General features: G+C 51.7%; 1 protein-coding gene across 1 annotated transcript in view; it reads left to right on the forward strand.

Annotated features, from left to right (window-relative positions):
* Nucleotides 1-1,385: 1,385 nt before the first annotated feature.
* Nucleotides 1,386-14,015, forward strand: part of TMEM178B (transmembrane protein 178B) — a 395,863-nt gene continuing 383,233 nt past the window's right edge. Inside the window, 1 exon segment of the mRNA XM_062197632.1 lies at nucleotides 1,386-1,767. Coding sequence (XP_062053616.1) covers nucleotides 1,386-1,767 — 382 coding nt within the window.

The following is a 14,015-nucleotide window of genomic DNA, read 5'->3' on the forward strand; positions in this document are numbered from 1 at the left end:
CTCTTCCCAGAAAGCGGCCGAGCCCGCGAGGCCTTGGGGCCGCGGCGGCGGGGAGGAGAAGGAAGCGCGGCCACCAGCCTCCCTCCCCCACTCTCGCCCCGTTCGCCTCGGCGACCACCGCGCGCCGGGCCGTGGGACGCCGGGGCCGGCACGCATTCTCCGCACGCTGCAGACCGAGCCGGCGTCTCGGCGCCCGGGTGTGCTGCGGAGACCCTGGTGCAGCCCGAGAGCGCCTGACCCTAGCTGGGCAGGGCAGAGCCGGCGCAGGTGGCGAGAGCAGGGGGCGGGTTCTTCTGCGGGGCCGGGCCCGGGCTCCGGGTCAGCGTCTGCAGCGTCGTCTTTGCACCTGGGCCGAGCGCTCCCGGGGCGGCGGGCGGCGGAGGCGGGTCTGGAGCCTGCGGAGAGGACCCGCGTGGAGCCAGACGGCGCTAGAGAGAGCGGCAGGACGCTGGGGGCCCTGGCTGCGTGGCCGGCGGCGCGCGGCGACGGCGCGCCCTGTCCATGGTGTTGAAGGCGCCGTGCCCCGAGCGCCCCTCGGCGCAGCGCGCCCCTCGCCCGCGCCAGCTGCGGCCCATTCTCCGCAGACCTCCGGCCGGGACTGAATCCCGTAGCGCCTCCGGGGTGAGCGCGCCGTCGGCCCGCGGGGCCGCCTGAATGGGGCGCCCAGCAGTAGGCGGCCGGGGAGAGCCCAGGGCAAGGTCGGCGGCGGCCGTGCGGCCGAGGGGAGCCCTCCTGTGAGCGCAGCGCGTGGGCCGGACGGAGCGAGGGACCTGCCGGTCGCCCGAGGACGCGGACTGCTTAGAAGATCCGACCCCGGGAGGAAGAACGTTTCTGGGTGCGTGTGCCTGGCCTCCACTCACAGACCGGACGGCGGGGAGCCCCTGAGCGGGCGACGCAGGCGGGACTCGGGGCAGCCGGCCCCGGCATCCGCGGGCACCCTCGCCAGCCCCTGCGTCCGGGCGGCTTCAGTTCGCCCTGCCGTCGAGCGGCGCGGCGAGCCAGGGGAGACGGTGCAGTCGCCGCCGCGCACAAAGAAGCCCCCGCGAGCCCCGCCGCAGCCCAGGGCGCCTGGTGTTTCGTTTCCGGCCGCAGGCGGCGGGGAGGGGGCGGGAGCCGGCCCGGTAGCCTTGGCCGCCGCCCGCCGGAGGCTGCACCTGCCTCGGAGGATGCCCAGGAGCCCGCCGGGGCCTCCGCGGGTCAGAACTTCGTAGGCCGCCCGCGCGCACCCCCGCACGGGTAGGCGGGGGCCGAGGGGGCGCCGCGGCGCGAGTGCCCCCGCCGTCCCCACCCCCAGCTCGGCCGCCCGCCCGCCGCTTTGTTCGGGCGCGCCGAGGGAAGGCGAGCTGCGGCGGGGCATGCCCAGGGTGTAGCGGCCGAGCGGAGGCATGGCTGCCGGAAGGTTGCTGCTCTACACGGGCCTCTCGCTAGCGCTCTGCGCCCTCGGCATGCTGGCCGTGGCCATCTGCTCCGACCACTGGTACGAGACGGACGCCAGGAAGCACAGGGACAGGTGCAAGGCCTTCAACACCCGCCGGGTCGACCCTGGCTTCATCTACAACAACAACAACAACTTGCCGCTCCGCGCGAGCCGCTCGCGGCTGGACCGCTGGGAGGGCAAGCTCCTGCGGGCCCGGAACCGCCGGCAGCTCTTCGCCATGAGCCCCGCGGACGAGTGCAGCCGGCAGTACAACTCCACCAACATGGGCCTCTGGAGGAAGTGCCACCGGCCGGGCTTCGACCCCGAGATCGCCGCGCTCATCCGGAAAGGTAAGCGCGAGGCGCGGCTCCCCGGGGCTCCCGCCGGCCCGGCCTCCCAGGGGCCGGAGCTCTCCGCCCAGCCGCTGGCCGCGGAGCGTGCTGGAGGCTTAGCTCGCTCCCTAATCCGGCTGGCGCTGGTCTGTGTGGACCCGCGCGGAATCCCGTGTCCGGGACCCCCGCCCACCCCTCCCCCAGAATAGTGCTTCCTCGGCTCTCAGAGGAAGGGGCTCTCTAGAGCGGTGTCAGGGGCAGCCAGGCTCCCGGCCTTGGTTTGGTCAGGGACACTGGGGGACACAGCGCCCAAGGGGAGGCCTTGTTCCCAGCGGCGCCGCTGGCCGAGTGCTGTAGTACGCCAGGCGTGGTGCAGGCACTGGCCATCAGCGGCGTCCACACCTCGCAGCCCCTGCCTGCGGCAGCCCCAAGCCTGGTGGGCAGCACCGTATCGCCGTTTATTTCCGCTTTGAGAAAGTGGTGGACCAAAGTGACCTGTGTGCACTGAGTGTCAGTAGGAGTACTAAGCACAAAAAATTACTTCCTGGGGGAACTCCTAAGTGGGTATTTCAGAGGAAAAAAATGCGATTTTCAGGTTTATACTTAAAAACACAGACGACGTAAACTGCAACAGAAGGCAAGGTGCATTTGCTGATTATAAATATTTGACATTTAATATGATCACCTACGTTGAAAAAAATGCGATTTTGAAGCAATTGGCAGATGTGTGGCTTTACCTTAGGAAGCAATTGGCCCACCGTTCCACTGAAACATTGGGTGCCTGTGTGTTAACACTGCTCCAAAGACGGGACGTGATCTTTGCTGTGTGCATGCTGGGAGGGTGCGGGTTTTGCCACCCTGTTTCCCCTCCCCCTGTGTTTCAGTCTCTTCAACTATTAAACGATGCTAGGGGGACAGTGGTGCTGTTCCTCGCAAAGTGCTTTGAGGCAGCTGTTTTGTGTCTCTTATAATGATGCTTTGGAGTAGTGTTTGTGCCAGCTGGTGCTGTTCCTTGGTTTGCAATGGCTTAAAACTGAGCAGAAAAATGATCTGAAACAATGTTAATTAAGAATGGCAAGCAGTGGCTACTGCCTAGGTGGCCAGTTCAGATTCAGGTGAGGTAGGGCAGAGAGAGAGTCCATCTTAGTATTGTGTTGTGGCTTCTTTGGCATGACTAGGGATTTTTAGGTGATGGAGCTATGGGTGTGTTCATGCTACAAACCTTCTGTCTGTCTCTCGGTTAGATTGTAGTCAGAGCAAGGTGACCCATTTGGAGGGCTTCAACTTTGTGAAGATGTATAGGATACCAGGGGATTCCAGAAGACAGCAACTCCATTTGAATGGAGAAGTTGGAAAACAAGAGGGAGTAAAATAGTTATTAAAATTTTTTTTGAAGTGAGATAGTCTTTGACAATGGATGGCTTTATGAGTTTCCCGATTCTCAGATCCATACAGTGTTATTTTGTCCATCGTTTTGGTGGGGGGATAGCCCATGCTAACAGTGAAATGTGGGGGGACAGTCCTCGTGAGCAGTGACTGGCATGCACCGCGGGGCTCCCCGGAGGACCTTGCCCAATTCCCCTCTCTGCATGCCTGCTAGAACAAGACCAGGGGCCCTTCCGTCTGGAACTGGCGAACCCCACTTGCAGAAAGGGGCTGGGCCCCATGGCTGCTGCTGCCGCCATCGGGGCTTGGATTCCCTGCGCCCTGCCTGGCAGTCGGGCTGGAAAGGTTGACTTGTCTGTGCGCGCAGGGATTGGTTACCATGGTGACTCGCTCTTCCGGTGCTGCTGGAAACAGTGGCAGGGGAAGAAGGTACCGCGCTGTGACTTTGTATCGACTGATGTTTAATTGCGGCGATGGAAATGGACGCAGCACAGCAGGGGGATTGAATACGCTGCTACCTGGAGCTGGCAGGACATTGTATTTCATTTGAACTAATTGGAATGCTGTTCCCCAACACCCAAAATGCAGCAATCACTGTCACTGGCACACACCCGCGTGCCACGGCCGCTCCTGTCCGTTTGACTTCCTCGTTAGGTATTATTGAGATAGATGGCATGCCAGCCTGACAAATCTTGAGAGTCTTAAGGTCTTATTTTTAAGCTAAAAGCATGATATTTGCAAACCAGCTGTTTGTTTTCGAAGTAGCAGTAGATGCATTTTGAAAATAGTGCCTCCCTTCTTAGTAGGAATCATAGATAGTTCCAATAACATATAGAATATAATTTCTAGACTTAATCAGCATTCTTCCTAGATGGGCTTTTTTTTTCTTATAAGGAAGTTGAAGAGAGAAATTGATAGCTTTTTATTTCAATTTAGGACCTTTTAGGGGTAGATACTGTGTCACATCACTCCTTAGAAGCCCCCACAGGTATATTGGGCCTTTGTCTTTTTTGAAACATCTTTATCTGAGAGATATGTTGTTCAAGGAGAGAGGGAACCAGGGAAAAAAGACTTTAAAATCTATCAATATTATAGGGAAATTAGAGATTTATCGAAGTGATCATACAGCCGTAAAGAATGCATTCATTGATTAAATCGATGTTTATTGCATTATGAAGTGCTGTTTGTGCATTTTAAAATAAAGCAAAATTGCAAAATTAGTAAAAAAAGTTAAATCCATCTTTCCTCTGAAGATAAAGTCCTTTGGACTCATGTTCTTCCTGAAATTCATTTTCTTCAGTGCCTCCTGCCATGGCGGTGCCCACAAGCCTGTGTTTCTGCTCACTGGGTATTTCTTTGTTTGCGTTGTTGAACGGTAAGCCCCTGGTAGGCAGGAAAGACCATCATTTGTAAAATACTTGCATCCTAACCGGATGTTTGGAACTTGGGAAATATCTCGTACAAATTGGGTTCACAGAAATGTATTTCTCAAGAAACTTATTCTAATTGTAGGAACGCTTCTGTGGGAATTCAAATAAAAGATGGTAGCAAATTACGATGAAAAGAATGAACCAGTGTGTCTACCAGTCCAGGTCAGCCTTTCAACAGATGCTGGGTAATAGACCAAAGGAAGAGTCCTGAGAGAAGGCTCTGCCGAGGACAACGGAAGCTCAGTTCTTTGTTAACACCTGTCAGATAGATACACACTACAGAGCCATTGTCTTTCACATTGCGTAAGCTTTTAATTATTTCCTCCTTGGAGGTGGGATGGCGTAGGGAGTGCAGCATAGGTACCTTTCGTGGCTTTTTGCATCAGGTACTCTCCTCTTGTCCACTTCTCCCTGGTAGATCACTGCGGGCACGGGGAGCACATCAAGTTTCTGGAACCCACGAGACCCCCAGCTCACTCACGAGGAGCCACTGTAGTAGGATTTGTTCCGGGGAGTGTTTGTGTTCCTTGGTTTGTACTGCAGTGTTATGTTGATATGGCTTGAAACAAGTAGGCCTCAGCTGGTACTTGGAGAAGCATTTCGATGTGAAAGTTTGCCTTGACCTGCACTGTTTCCTAGAGTGCCTATCAGTGCTCCACAAATTATTTAATAAAACATGTGCATTTAAAAAATCAACAATGCAATCAGCAAATATTTATGTATATTATGTGATGGAAACACATTGCTAGGATGAAGACTTGGTCGCAAAATTCTCACAGTCTGTGTGGCAGAAGCAAATTATAACCAGAGGATGATGGCAGCTACAACAGAGACACGGTCAGAGAAGCACAGGACAGGTAGAGTACCGGAGCCCAGCGGAAGTGGCCTTGGCCTTGCCAGTAGAGCGTGTCAGCAGGTGGGTTAGGGCCGGAGGTCCTGAGGAACTCTGAACAGGATTTTGGTGGGGATTGGGGAAGGATGGGGAGGAAGGACATCTCAGACAGAGGGGCCAGTGTAAGGAGAGCCATGGGGGCATGGAACTGCAGGATGGCCTCGTGGGGGTTGATTTCTGGGGCAAGGAGGCAGAACAGGTGAGGAGCCGGGGAGCAGGCAAGAACCAAATCAAGCAGGTGGCACATCAGATCTCCTTGATACAGGGCTGTCCCATTGGGCAGCCATTAGTCATGTGTGGCTGTTTAAATGTAAAACGATCAAAATGAAAAATTCACTTCTGTAGCCCATTGGCCACATCACAGATGTTCAATAGCCAGGTGTGTCTCCGGGCTTTCGTCCTGGACAGTGTGAGAAACATTCTCATCGTCAGAGAAAGTTCTGTGGACAGCGTGACACAGAACTTGCAGCTTCTGAACAGTCCGAGCTCGTCCATTGTTCCAGATGAGGATAACACATGGTAACCTGGCTTACATTTGTGTCATTCTGCATAGTGAGGGACTCTGCCACTTGAATGTTTTGGGCAGAAGGTTCTAGGTCATGGTCATTTGTGTTAAACCTGTGTTCTACTTCTCCCTCATTGGTGATAGAATTCCCACATGCTTCTTCCTTCTTCCCTCTTCTCTTCTTCTTGCGTCCATTAACAATAACTTGCTAAGGTTGACTGGATGGGAAAGGTATTATGAATAATAGCCGCACTTGATGCCAAGTGCTCGTCTATATATTTTTAAGATTTATTTTTATTTATTTATTTTAAAGACAGAGAGGGAGAGACAGAGAGAACGATATCTTCGATTCACCGGTTCACTCCCTAGATGATTGCAGCAGCCAGGGCTGGGCCAGGCTGAAGCCAGAAGCCTGGAACTCCTTCTGGGTCTCCCACGTGGGTGGCAGGGCACAGTCTTCCATTGCTTTCCCAGCCGCATTAGCAGGGAGCTGGATTGGAAGCAGAGCCACCAGTACTCAAACTGGTGCTCCAGATACGGGATGCTGGCATTGCAGGCATGGCTTAACTTGCTGTGCTGCAACGTTGGTCCCTAAAAGTTCGTTTACTTGCTGGTTTATTGTTCAAGATAATTCAATGAGGTGGATATATATTGATATTATTTACTTGCCGTTCTACATTTGAGGGAACTGAAGCAAAAAAGATCAAATAATTTGCCAAGTATATGGTTAGGAAGTGAAGGTATTGGGATTCGAATTCTGCCTGCAGGTTTCGGAATTTGTTGGGGCAGGGATGGGGGTGGAAAAGACTGGTTTATTGATTTCCAGATCTTCAAAAAGGATTTTAAAAAAAGAGGAAATTATAGAATCTCAACTGTAAATTAAGGTCATTAAGGCGGTTCATACACTTTGCTTTGAGGCTGACTGTCAGAAGCTTATAGGCATTTTGTCATAACATTTTTGATATCTTGCTCACTATGGCAAATGCAGAATTACAAATGTGGACATTCTTATACCATGAAGGCGTCTGGGCTGCGCACTGGGCCCAGTGTTAGGCAGAATGTTAGGTATATTCTAACTGGGAGGGAATACCATAAACAGATACCCATGGGATACAAGTAACAGTAGTGCTGATCAGTGAGCCTACAGTGCAAGGTGTGATGGCTGTGCAATGTCTTTGCTTAGGAAGTGCACAGGGGAAGGGAGATAAGTAAGCCCAAAGTGATAGAGTCTGTCAGCTCTAGCTTCATGGTACAGGGAGACTGGTGCAGTGGGGACAAGGGGGCCACCCCGCTGTAGATGAGAGGAGTCCAGGTGGTCCCGTTAGCTCAGAGACCTCAGGGGCTGAGCGCCTCTTGGCAGTGTGCATACCTTCATGGAGGGCAGGGACCTCTCTCTCTCTCTCTCTCTCTCTCTCTTTCTTTCTTTCTTTCTTTTTTTTGACAGGCAGAGTGGACAGTGAGAGAGAGAGAGACAGAGACAGAGAGAAAGGTCTTCCTTTGCCTTTGGTTCACCCCCCCCCCCCCCCCAATGGCTGCTGTGGCCGGTGCACCATGCTGATCTGAAGCCAGGAGCCAGGTGCTTCCTCCTGGTCTCCCATGGGGTGCAGGACCCAAGCACTTGGGCCATCCTCCACTGCCTTCCCAGGCCACAGCAGAGAGCTGGACTGCAAGAGGGGCAACTGGGACAGAATCCGGTGCCCCGACCAGGACTAGAACCCGGGGTGCCGGCGCCGCAGGTGGAGGATTAGCCTAGTGAGCCTTGGCGCCGGCCCACTTTATTTCTTAAATGCATAGAATTCTGTACTTAGTAGGTCCTGAAAAAACTGTTGATTGACTATAAATCTTAAATGTTTTCTAGGACATACCCGCCCAGACACGCAGAGACACGCATGGTCTTTTCACACGTGGTGTGCATTGCTTTGCACATGTGTTAAGTTAGTGGATGAGTGTCCATACGTAACAAGGAAACACATGCTTAGCCAGACCCCCTCCCATCGTCCTAAAACAAAATAACCAGTGATAGGGAAGGCGCCTTGGGACTCAGTGGGTGAATGCAGGGTGCAGGGTGCGGTGCAGAGCTGCGTTCTGAGCACCTGCTAGGTGTCGGGGAGAAGAGAGAGGCATGGTTGCTTCTTGTTCTCGGGGAGCTTCCACTGGAGCTCGTAGTTTCCCAAGTTCACTGTCAGACGATTGGATCAGTCTCTCCCGCAGCCGGTCGTATCTGCATCAACAGGATTGGGAAAAGTTGGTCAGGGATGCAGGGTGAGCTCCTTTTAACTGAGCCGACAAAGTCTTATTTCTGCTCCAGAAGGTCAGTTTGTTTATTCTTTTCCTGTAGGGTCGCTGAGGATCAATTAAAGGATCGATTCTGTATATTCCACTTTAGATGGACAGTTAAAAATATTTTTTCTCTCTCTGCTGTTAGTAGTCCTAGGCCTTTAGGCAGAATGCTAAACACACTCTGAGTTAGTCTGACCTCCTCCCCCCACCACACACGCACGCACGCATACACGCACGCTCGTCTAGACGTTAGACGTTAGAGTCATTCACGTTTATTCGGGTGCCGATACTCTTGTAGCTTATTACTCCAAGTGAAACACAGAGGAGGGAGGGCATGACTTGGTGGGTGAACAGTTGGGAGATACCATCCTAACATCTTGCTTTGGATTTCTGGTGTCCTTGAGAGAATACACAACATTCTTTTTTTTTTTTTTTTAAGATTTATTTATTTATTTGGAAGGCAGAGTTACAGAGAGGCAGAGAGAGAGGTCTTCTATCAACTGGATCACTCCTCAGATGGCTTCAACAGCTGGAGTTGCACCAATCCGAAGCCAGGAGCCAGGAGCTTCTTCCAGGTCTCGCACGTGGGTGCAGGGGCCCAAGGACTTGGGCCATCTTCTACTGCTTTCCTAGGCCATAGCAGAGAGCTGGATCAGAAGTGGAGCAGCCGGGACTTGAACCGGCGCCCACATGGGATGCTGGCACTGTGGACAGTGGCTTTACTCACTATGCCACAGTGCTGACCCCACAACATTCTTTAAGAGAATTTTCTTTCATCATCTATATAGTAATAGGTTTGGATTTTATAAGTCCAAGCCCTTTTATGCTTTAACAGGTGGTGAGAAAGTTAAAGTTAGGTGCTGGAAGGTAGGTAATAAGTACATGGATGAGGCAGGGTGAAGAGAGAGGAACAGGAAAGTTGGGGAGGGAAAGAGAGAGAAAGAGAACGAGAGACTAAGAGAAATTCTATGCTCATTTGCAACAGGAGGAGGTGGGAAACCAAGCAGCAAGCTTCTTACCATTATAAATCATAGAATAAAAGTGAGCATTTGTTCTTTCTAGTGACTTGAAATGCTATTTTGCAGATTGAGGTTGAATTAAAAACTAGAGAAAGGTGGTAATGGAGGCCCAGCGTTATGGAAATACCCAGTGAGGCTGAGCTGCACACTTAAACATGATTAAAAGAGGTGAATTTTATGTTATGTATATTTTATTCCCAATTTAAAGGAAAAAAAGAAAGGAAATGCCTAATGGAGCCAAGAGCCGATTCTGGTCAGAATGTCCAATATTGGATGGCCAAGGCTCTTTGTCCAGTCACACATCTCATGGGCACTGTGTGCGGGGTCCTAGCTCAAGCTTGGGGTACGGAAGTTAAAGAAACAGATGGAATCCTGACATTCTAGGCTGACATTTAAATATTGCTGAGAGGGGGGCTCTTGGCCTAGTGGTTAAGACCCTGCTTGTGCTATCTGCATCCCATAATAGAGTGCCTGGGTTCAAGTCCTGGCTCTGCTCCTGGTTCTAGCTTCCTGCTGCTGTGCATCCTGGGAGGCAGCAGGTGATGGCTCAAGGAGTTGGGTTCCTGCCCTGTGTGTGGAAGACCAGGGTGAGTGCCTGGCCCCTGGCTTCAGCCTGGCACAGCTGTGGCTGTTGTGGATACCTGGGGTGTGAACCAGTAGATCAGGGCTCTCTGTCTCTTTTACTCTCAAATAAAATAAACAACCTGGGCTAACTGGGGAGTGCACCAGTGGATGGGGGCTCTCCGTCTCTATCTCTTTTACTCTCAAATACAAGTTTAAAAAATTCCAAGCAGGTAAAGCCACTGCCTGCAGTGATGGCATCCCATATGGGTGCCGGTTTGAGTCCTGGCTGCTCTGCTTCCAATCCAGATCCCTGCTAATGGTGCTGCGAAGGCAGCAGAAGATGGACCAAGTGCTTGGGCCCCTGCACCCACGTGGGAGACCCGGAAGAAGCTCCTGACTCCTGGTGTCGGATCGGCACAGCTCCGGCTGTTGCAGTCATCTGGGGAGTGAGCCAGTGGATGGAAGACCTTTCTTTCTCTCTCTCTGCCTCTGCCCCCTGCCCCTCTGTAACTCTTTCAAATAAATACATCTTAAAATTCAAAATCTAAATATTTTTGAGCATTGTATTTTTTTCTGTTTCAGGATAAAAATTTTAAAGAGCATCAATATATAAAACAAGTAAAAGTACTAGGTTCCTTCCCTGAGTCACTTAAGAATCATTGAATGATGATGAACATCTCACTGTATGTCTCTGAAGCTGTCAGTGCCAGTCGTACCACATACCTTACCCGAGGTGCAGGATCCTGAGTGAAGCTCACGGTTCCCATCCTCAGAGCGGAAAGCAAGCAAGAGGGATGTGCGTGGACAAGTGCGTGGCTGCTCCTGTGAGATTTCTGTGCTGGGGCTCTGGGTGCGTGGACACTGTTTTCACAGCAGTCAGGGTGGGCTGTGCAGGGAGCAGATGTGTGTTCTTTTTGTTTGTTTAAATGATCACTGTTTTAAAATTTGAAAATCAGAGTGACAGAGAGATAGGCAGAGAGAGAGAGCGGTATCAGTCATCTACTGGGTCACTCCCCAAGTGGTCACCATGGCTGCGACTGAGCCAGGCTGAAGCCAGGAGCCAGGAGCTCCATCTGGGTTCCCCACATGGATGGCAGGGCCCCAAGTACTTGGGTCATCTTCCACCGCCTTCCCAGGAGCACGAGCAGGGAGCTGGACCAGAAGCAGAGCAGCAGGGACTCAGACTGGCGCTCCGACATGGGACGTCAGCTTCCCAGGCGTTGGCTTTACCCACTGCGCCACTATGCCGGTCCCCAGCCCTGGATTCTTGCAGAAGTTCCTCTGGATACTGGGGTGACAACTCAGCCTCATTCACCGCGATGGATTAACTCTGCGTGGCCAGTGCTCGTCTAGCCTGCCTTCACCCCCACCCCTTTCCCTGGCACGTTTCCTTTTTCTAAAAGGGACAGCCATGGCTACCATGTGTTTATGTCACATCAGAGAAACTGTTCACAATATTGAATAATGATAGTACGTATAAGTAAGAGCCAGGTAGCAAAAAGGTGACCCCAGGTTGGAACAAGTTGCTTTTTAGAAATAATTGCAGGCAGAGAGGTGGTGTTGGAAGCCCTCGTGAGGAGGCACGAGGGTTGTCTACAGGGATGGTCCGTCTGAGTACGAGCTGCTGTAGGCATTCAGAGAAGTTTGACATCTTCGCTGCTTTTGTGGGAGACTACAGCATCTGAATGATTTCCATTGATTTTTTTCCTTTGGCGTCAAAGTATTTTGCCAAGAAAAGGCAATTTACTTTATATTAGGTCATCTTCATACATCGGTATTGTTTCCTGCTTTCAAAAGGCCCCGCTGCTCTGTATCCTGAGCCTGCCTCTGTGGGACGCTGTTTTCCGTGGAGCGCGTCTCTTTCAGGTTTGTCCTGAATTCCTTTTCATTTTTGTAATAACGGCTCTGTGTGGGCACCACAACTCCGATTCCCCACGGCCCTGGAGTGTTTCACAGACCCGGATGGAATCGGGTTGTCTTACCTGGACGAAGCTCTGTGTTCGTCTCTTTCAGGTAGAGGACAATCGGATCCCATCCAGGTCTGCGGAACACTCCTGGGGCGCTGTGTCCACGTGGGGCTGCAGAGAAACTGCCCGCTGTCTTGTGAGCCTGACAGCGTGCGCAGCTGCTAGCCTGGCCCTCCCCTGTGTACGCGGTGTACGCGTGAGGACATGAGACACACCCAGGGATGCCCAGGCACCACTCTGTGTAATAGCAAAATAAGAAGCAAAAAAGAAAAAAAAAAAAACCTAGGCGTCCCTTCATAAGAAAATGAATAACGAGGTATGGTGTGTTCATACAATTTGGAAACAGTCACAGTACATTTAAAATGAACGTAGTAGGTCTACATATTTCCAAATGGACAAACACAACTTTGAGTGAGAAGGAGGAGGGTGCGGAGTGAAAGGCAGAGTACTTGCCACTGATATGAAGTTCAAGAACAGCTAAAACCACGTTCGATACTGCTTATGGAAGCGTGTTTGCATCGTATGTACAATATGGATGGGGCTAACCGAGTGAAGGGTGGTGTTTCACTTTCTCAAGAAAGAGAAAGAAACAGAGCTGGGGCGGTGCCAGGGCCTGCAGAAGCACCTGTGCTATTTTTTCTCTTAAACAGAAAGGGTGTGTGTTGGGCACGGTGGTTAAGGCCCATGTTGGAGTGCCTGGGTTCCAGTCCAGCCCCTTGCTCATGTCACCCTGGGAGGTAGTGAGTGAGAGGCAGACTGAGTTTCCGGCCTCTGGCTTCAGCCTGGCCCAGCCCCAGCTGTTGGAGGGTTTTGAGGAGTGCACCACTGGGTAGAAAATCTCTCTCTCTCCCTCTATTTATAGTAAATAAATAAGTAGAAATAAGCTGAAAGATCTGGAGCAAGCTTGGCATAGGATGCATGCGCGCTCAAGCTATGTGGAAGACAGTCACGTATCTGGTAAATAAAGAATTCTGTTCAGAATGCTCGTTAAGAAAAACCCTGCACAGCCATCTTGAGGCCCCTGTGACCGCCTTCCAGAGTGGTGATAGCAGACACGAGAGCCCAGGATAATCGGTGACCCCTCACCAACTGTCTTTGCTGACGGTGCCTGGTGGGGGGGTTGAGAAGGAGTAAAACCAGGTGTTACTATTCCCTTCTAAGGGGCTTTCAAACGACTGATGGTCGTCACTGCCCCCTTGTTGAATCTCCTACTGCGTGCAGGAAAAAAAAAAAAAAAAAAGCAGGAATTCCTCAGGCTGGAAAGTTAAACTAAAGCCACACCTCCCATTAACTTTATCAGACGCTGAACCTTACATAGATAGGGCACTGGAACCCCCACTGAGTGCGTGGAACAAACCAGGGACTGGAAACCAACTTCTCAGAAGGCATTAAAAAAAGATTTATTTATTTATTTGAAAGCGTTAGAAGGAGGAACCTTCCATCCTCTGTCTCTCTCCCTAGATGGTTGCAATGGCCAGCTCTGGGCCAGGAGCTTCATCCTGGTCTCCCACGTGAGTGGCAGGGGCCCATGCACTCCGGTCATCTTCTCCCAGGCCATTCTCAGGGAGCTGGGTCAGAGGTGGAGCAGCTGGGACTCGATCCGGTGCCCGTGTGGGATGCCTGCTATGCCACAGTGCAGGCCCCCTCAGAAGCCATTTTAGCCCCAAGGGAAGAATTCAGCATAAACTTGTAAAGAAAAAGGTTAATAACCAATTAAAAAAATCAAAATTGCAGTTTCTTTCTTTAGCATTTTCATATCACTTTTGAAACTGTGTTAAGAATGTTAGTAAAGCTTCATGTAGTTTTATATTTGATAAATTTGTATGTATAGATTATTCTTAGTATTACAGAGTGGCTTCAGCCAACGGCCCCTGTGATGTACCAGTGTGTTCCCACCTGCTCTGTTTGTACGAACTCTAGCTAGACCAGAAAAATCCCAGCAGAATTTTGTCATGGGTTCTGTTTTCACTTGATGATGTTGTAAAAAGCAAAACGGGTCTGCTGTTACCCAGGACCGTGATGGTGTGGGGGATTTTAGGGGCGTCGAAGCCGAAGTTCCATGCTCGTGTTTCAGCAGACATGAAGTTGGAGTTCATGACCAGTTGCACCCCTGGACAGCCTGCCCTGGAGGGTTCCAGGTAGATGAGCTGCTGCTGTAGGAGTGCAGACAGGCGGGCACGCCACGCTCTCTGCAGAATGACCACCGTTCTGGAAACACCGCCC

This window comes from Lepus europaeus, chromosome 1, assembly GCF_033115175.1.
Source record: "Lepus europaeus isolate LE1 chromosome 1, mLepTim1.pri, whole genome shotgun sequence".
NCBI classification, from domain to species: Eukaryota; Metazoa; Chordata; class Mammalia; order Lagomorpha; family Leporidae; genus Lepus; species Lepus europaeus.